The 7,024-nt window shown below is 38.6% G+C and overlaps 1 protein-coding gene across 2 annotated transcripts; it reads right to left on the bottom strand.

Moving 5' to 3' along the window:
- Window positions 1-280: 280 nt before the first annotated feature.
- LOC146463339 (uncharacterized) lies at window positions 281-7,004 on the bottom strand. 2 transcript variants are annotated; one of them, XR_014856934.1, is made up of 7 exons: window positions 6,874-7,004; window positions 6,010-6,222; window positions 3,039-3,859; window positions 2,254-2,362; window positions 1,247-1,317; window positions 478-719; window positions 281-428 (listed from the first exon to the last, which is right to left on the bottom strand). XR_014856934.1 is itself a non-coding variant. In XM_085084593.1 (6 exons), exons 1-6 carry the CDS (start codon window positions 6,896-6,898, stop codon window positions 642-644), a joined length of 1,317 nt encoding a protein of 438 aa, XP_084940719.1. In that variant the 5' UTR covers window positions 6,899-7,004; the 3' UTR covers window positions 281-641. The 2 variants fall into 2 exon arrangements, 1 of the variants encoding a protein (XP_084940719.1); XM_085084593.1 differs by having other exon boundaries at window positions 281-719.
- Window positions 7,005-7,024: the final 20 nt, after the last annotated feature.

The raw sequence follows: 7,024 nt of genomic DNA, 5'->3' as shown, positions 1-7,024 counted from the left end.
AGATTAATAAGACATGATAAACTATGTTGATACAATATTTTGATACTGTTAAAACTTCATGTACATTTACCTTGTCTGACTAACTTTAATCAACAGAAGCTTGATGTAATGGCTGTGGAAGCATCAGAGAGTTAACACTGGTGTTTTGCATAAAATTTTGTTCTTTTGCTGAGTGTGTTTAAATTAATTGTGCACTATACCCATTAGGATTCAAAACATCAGTATTTGATGCAAGTGCCAGAGTGTAACCCTCTAATGCAAATGTAGCCATTTTCTTAGAGTCTTAAAGCAAAAATCCTCAGTTTTAAGAGCTGTTCCAGAGCCTTAAAAAACTAGGATTGTTTTCCAGAAATACTCAATAATTGAAATAGCATTAACTCTGTTAAAAAACAATTTTGTAGCCAGTAATGACTTGGATTTTTTCAACCCTACAGTGCTAAAGATTTCATACTTACACCTGTAAACCTCTTTTCTAACTGACAATAATATTCAAACAAATAGATCCCACTATTAATACAAGTTTTTCCAGTTTCTTCTGTTTAGTCCAACTGTAGATTTGAGGGCTTATGTCTCAGGCATGCTTCCACCATCATTTAAAATTCATTTTTCCACAAGATTTAAAACATTTACTACATTTGTCATCAGGAGTGAGTTGGAAACGCATTTGATGAGCGAACTAAAATAATCAATTTCTTGACAGCTACCATCCACTGGTTTACCTGGACAAAGAATTAAACAACAATGTAAATTAGCAGCTGATGGAGAAAGACTACAGGGGTAATTTAAAATATAGTCAACTCTTGCCTTGCGGACACCTCACCATTATGGACACTTGGACACCTCAATAATACAGACAGCAGCTAAATCCCCAGCATAATAAATTGGAGACATTTGACTGAAACAAATTCCTGCTATTATGGACCCTCACTATTAAGGACACTAACACGCGGTCCCGAGGGTGTCCGCAATAAAGGGAGTTGACTGTAAGTTGAAAAGATCAGTTGAGGAAATACAGACGCTATTTGATTATGAAATCCAGATAGCTCAAATTTGGCAAGCAGCTCCGTATCCTTTTTTCATTTATTTTTTATTTTGAGGCTTAAATTCAAAGAATTAGCCTGTGACCTTTTCCTAATCTCAGGTAATTGAGAGAAGCAACAAAAAAGTCACAGGCTAATTCTGAGGATAAAGAAACTAGCATGTGTTCCCTGTTCACTAAAGAATTAAGTAAAAGGTCAATACCTACCTCAGCAACAAAATCTACCATGAGTGAAATATGAATGTGATGTGCTTCTTCAACATTGCCATCATCTAGAGCTGAACAAGAAAACAAGTTTAAGTTCAAGTTAGTGTCTTACTGTGACAGCATAATCAATATCAAACCAAAAACTCTGTTTCAAATTTGCCTTAGATTGGAATGGCTTGAACTTGATGTACAAATTAATAAAATATTAATATAAATACCAATTTGAAATGCACAGGACCACTTCAATTTTTTTGCTCCACTTTGTCCAAGCAGAGAGGTTAGGAAAAGATAACTTTTATTAACTTTTGAACTCTGATAAACATAATTTCCTCTGTTGAGCTAATCCAGCTATGAATGGTCAGCACACACATGCAGGAGATAAAAGTGAGGGTGGGCACACATAGAGACCTTATCTAGCTAATGATTAAGAGAATCAGCTGAAACATTGATGACATGTAGCTGTGTTATTGCTGGATAAGCATGCTAAATGTGCCAGCATCATTGAAACTTAGCAACAGATCCAGTATTTAAAATCAACAACCTGGAGACATACTCTTTAGCCATGGCTACACGTTCTAGCATAATTTGCTGTACAACATTTGTTGTACAATGATGTTGGACACGCTGCTTAATGTCAGCTAACGCCACTCAGACATTCGTCTGACTAAAAATGTTGGTCAAACAAAAAGTCATGGAGTGCTAAATGTTCTTAAATTGTTGGATAAATGTTGTACAACATTGTTAGAACATTTAGCCATGGCTGTACATGTTAGCAAAATCATTGTCACTTATACATGAATTTCAAAAAAAAAAAAAAAAAGATCATGTTCTACATTAGATGTTCACAACACAATTTTTTTGTTGGTTAACTTTACTGGTTCCTACTTGGTTGAGATGTCCTTCATGTAAATGGCCCTTTGGTTCACAAAATTCATTACCTGTCTCGGTCACAATGTATACAAAGAATTTTTATTGTGATGTTTCAGTTTAAGGGACCAAGAAGTTACCTTTAGCAAGCTTTATCATTCTGCTTTTAACCCCATGGCTAAGTTTCCCATTAGTCCAATTCTGAGACATGACTTGCAGTCTTCTTAAAATGTCATCAGCTACTCTTTTCTGCAAAACAAGTAGCAAGTTATATTCACTTGACTGCAAAATAATCATTTTAGGCAATTACAGGTCTCCCTTGTATAAGTTGTGGAAGCTAACTGGCACATCACTCCACAGTAGAGTTATTCAGTCATAAAGGATGATAACCTAAGCACAACTGTACTAGCAACATTTTCCTGTTGTCAACTGAACAATGACATTCTTCTCTGCTGAAGATTTGACTATTATCAAATGGTGCCTCTCATTTTTCCATCCATGCACACTGGGGATGTGATCAAGTGCTGAGTGAGAGGAGAAGGTGTGGGTACAGAAACAAGAAACAATCCTACCCACCCCTTCTGAGGGGAGGACCTACAGTATACTGGCACTTAAATGATTCCTTTAATATTTTAACTCTGTCTACAATGAAATCACCAGTCCTGGTCAAATGTGACAATTTCCAGAACTTTTATTCTGACCAGAGGCATCTGGCCGTTTCATTTTGTTATGTCAGTCCTTTCCTAATGACCTCCTAAACAACATCTGCCAACATTGTTTGATAACAAAATGAGTCGAGAGAAAGCAGTAGAGATATAACAGCAACAGATTTCCGCCACCTGTGTGCGGCTGTAGGTTTCTTCTATGCAAATTTGGTTAAATGTCAATGTTATTTCAATAACATTTTTTTGGAGAGTGAACTAACCTCTAATGTGTCGTCAAGCTTGTTAATAACATCCTGCAAGGCATCCATTGTTATCTTTAGACCTTCCTTGTCATCCACTGCATTAACACTGTCTCCATTACTCTCTGCACCAGATGGTGATGCACTCCGTGGAGTGTTACCAGCACTCAAAGATCCCGCAGGTACAACATGATTCCCAGGGGGAGGTGGCGGAGTCATGCTATGTACTGGTGGAAGTTGATTAGCCACACCACCCCCCTGAATTGGTATTGTTGGTGGAATGGGGCTTTGACCATGTACAGGGTACAAAGGTGGTGGTGTTACATGACCCACAGGGGGTTGGTATGGTAATGGCGGGGGAGGCGTCACATGTCCTAAAGGAGGAATGGCTGCTGACGTAGCTTGGTAACTTGGTACTGAAGGCGCAGTTGTTACAGGTGGGGTAATTGGATGAAAAATCTGCGGCGAGGCATGATGGCTGTGGTGATCATCTATTAGATGATCGCCGATTTCTGCTGTTGAACGGATGCTGTGCAAGTGTGCAGTTCTTACTGGTTCAAAACTGTGGTCTTTCAGATCAAACAATGGTTGCCCAAGATTTCCCGATAAATTCTCTGTTGATTTAGCCACTACAGTTCCTGAACTTGCAATTTGCGTTGCGTGAACAGTGGATTCCGCTTTATTAGACACAACTTCACTAGCAAATGAAGGAGTGGATATACTTCTTGTAAAATGAGCTGGTACTGATGGGCTCAAAATGTTGCTCACCAAAGGTGTAGTGGTCACTGGCGGCGGTGTATAAACTGGCTGCCTGACACCATTGAGAGTCAGCCCAGCAACACCTGTGAAAATTGATACAAACACCAAAATTTAGACATAAGCCCCCAAAATCTGCAGCACTTATTTTCCTTTGATAATAAGCACTCCTTGATATAAGCATATGGCCTGTCAAGTTAAAGGGACAGTATCATGCTATTTTTAGTAACACATTGAAAATTGGAAAGACGCTATTCGGCTGATAGTAGCCAAGATATAATGACAAAATTCCATTAAAAGACTATCAGAATGCGAAGAAACTATCCACGGATATTTTCGCCGGCATGTGACCAAGATAGAGAGGGGTTCAAATTTGAAAACGTCTGGCGGACGTTTTCAAATTTCGCTGTCATAACGTACTAAAAATCGCCGGTTTTACTATATTTTGGTTAACCTTTCATCTTAGAATCACTACTAATATTTCTTATTTCTTTAAATTGGCAACTGAGAAATTAATTAAAACAGTGTTCAAAGTTTAAATTTAGTGAATTTTGGCCAAAAATCATGATATCTCCCATTGATCTCCCATGACACTGCCCCTTTAAGCTGTTTTCAAAGTGTTAAGTTAGTGTTTCAAGTTGATTTTATTGTGAAACCCAACCAGTTTTGAAATGCAAATATTTCTTCCACTACATGTAATAAGCCCTCCCCAAAACCCAGGGGACTGCTTCTCGGATTTTTTTTTTTTTTTTTTGGGGGGGGGGGGGGGGGGGTGTGCGGCTTGATACTCCAAACTCTGGCCCTATTTCAGACCAAAAGATGTAATTTTCCAGTAATCCTTTTCAGACCTGACCTCTAAAATTCGTACCCATTTTCAGACCAGGGGCCTGGAAGGAGGAATAAACTATACCAGGTAGAACAGTTATTCCAGGGATAAATCTGCTATTCTAGGAATACAGAATTTATTCCGGGGATAAAGGTATTCCTGGAATAAGACACATTTATCTCTGGAATAGAGTTATTACACCTTTCAGGAACCAGCCCCTGGTCTTCTAGAATCCATACCCGTTTCTGTAAAATAAATACCCATTTTCAGAATTTCAGACCAAAATGGTTAAAATCTATACAGTATTTCAGACAATAATGGCTTTAAAACCATATCCTTTGGCACCCCATACACCAAATGTAAGTATATAGCTTATATAGGGGAGTAGCCCCAAGGCCTCAAAACGAGAAAACTTTGCTGTCATTTTTAAACATTCTTGTGTGGATAATAGAAAAGGATTGAAAAGGCATTAATTACTGTATACCTGCCAACCCTCACGCATTATGCGTGAGTCTCATGTCTGCAGACTAAAGGCATCGCTCTCACGCATCGAGGAGAATTCCTAATGCCTGACTCACAAATCTGGACGAGTTGTTGATCTTTAACACATGATTAATAATAAAAATTCAATTCAATTTCCCCCAAAAAGGTGCTTACAGGGCGATTTACGCAGTACGACTTTGTCGCATGTGACAAGCTTACAACAGGCCTACGACACAAATTGTTTTGTGTAAATCAAACCTTCAACTCGCTTGCTACTGTCGTGTACTCACAACAAATGTCGTAGGATTTCAAAACATGTTTTCATGACAATTGACAATCGTAACCTATGATTGTCATGTTTCCATGACAATGGTAGGTTTAGGCAATGTTGAATGATGAGAGTTGTGTGCGACTTTTTGCATGACGCGAGCAGCGCATGCTCTAGAAATCGCACGCGACAGTCCTAAGCAAAAGTTGTACCGTCTAAATTGTCCTTAATTTTAACTTTGTAACTTTTTGACAATCGTAAAAGCTTTCAAACGTCTACAATCCATTCGAATCACAAGTGTTCAAAGGTCATCAGGACATCTTCGGACATTTTTGGCAATGTTCAGAAGTCTTCAGAAAATCGTCGGAAATCTTCGGAAGTGGCTGGGACGTTTCAGAAATCCCGCTCATGACGAGATGAAAATCTCACGCATTTGACTCAGAAAAAGTTGGCAGGTATGTTACTGTGGACACAACTTTGCCCAAGTCTTATCATAAAAACGAATTACCATAAAAACACAATGAACTAAAACAGAACTGGTGAGTCATATTTCTGTATGTATATATGTCGTCCTCAGAACCAAACTACACTCTAATAAAAGGCAGCAATTCGCAAATTACCCGTATCACTATCTTCAATTACTTTAGAACTTAACTCACCATTGATAACATCATCTTTGTTGCCAACAACAGGTGTGTGTTGACTTGGGGAAGGCGCCTGAACTCCGTGCAGTGCTTGTTGGTGAGATACTCTCTTTCTCAAATCCAACTTCGGCTTGTTTCCGGTTTTATTATTGGAGAACGCAAATGTCGGTGGATCGTTCCATCCGCGAGCTGAATCGTGGTTATAAGCTATAATGCCGCCAGAAGAAGCTAAAATAGTAGAGAAATGCATGTTTACAACATGAACACTATACAAGAAGTTTGAAGAAAGTCGATCGTTCCCTGTGGGATAACTTTAACAGCGTCTTTGGCGTATGAATATTCAGATGAGATATAAATATTTTCTTGGTTGCCTTAGAGTTTTCTGTAGGTAATCCTACGAGAACACGATTCGGTACAACAAGAATTTTCTGGATAAGAGAAATTCAATCATTCTGTTTTAAAACTAAAGCATGATGGAATTTCTTTACACTTATCAAGCGTAAGCGAAGTTCGTTCAATTAAAATAAGCTTATTCTATTTCTGTAGCGTTGTTCTCCCCTTTCGAAAAATTAAAGTAAGCTTATATGCAAATGGATTAAAAACGGAACTTAAATGTTCTATGGGACAAAATTTTCGTGTGATCTGAAATCAGAGGGAATCGAGCGAAGACTGAACGAAAAAAAGCGCTTTTTCGACAAGACAAGCTTAAGTAATGAGCGCCATATTGACTACGTACGTTTCTTGTGGTCTGAGATGCAGATGCCAGACCACAGCACACCTTTTTGCCTTTGAACTAACATTTTCACGTTTTTCACTAAGTACTTATCCTTCAGTCAGAAGCACATACAACTGTATTGCTTTGGTGTAGATGAATCTTACCTTTTGGGCTCGGATCGCCCGGCATTTTGAGACACGAACAGCCTCTGTAATCGATCGTAAACTCCTGACGTGTCACTACCCTAATGACGTCATAGATACAGGAAATTAATGAACCGGAAATGGGTAGGCCAGTTGGGATGCTCTATTGAAA

Source organism: Pavona decussata, unplaced genomic scaffold, assembly GCF_977016875.1.
Source record: "Pavona decussata unplaced genomic scaffold, jaPavDecu1.1 SCAFFOLD_179, whole genome shotgun sequence".
NCBI classification, from domain to species: domain Eukaryota; kingdom Metazoa; phylum Cnidaria; class Anthozoa; order Scleractinia; family Agariciidae; genus Pavona; species Pavona decussata.
Note: the sequence above shows the minus strand (reverse complement) of the source record. Positions and strands in the feature narration are given on the sequence as shown.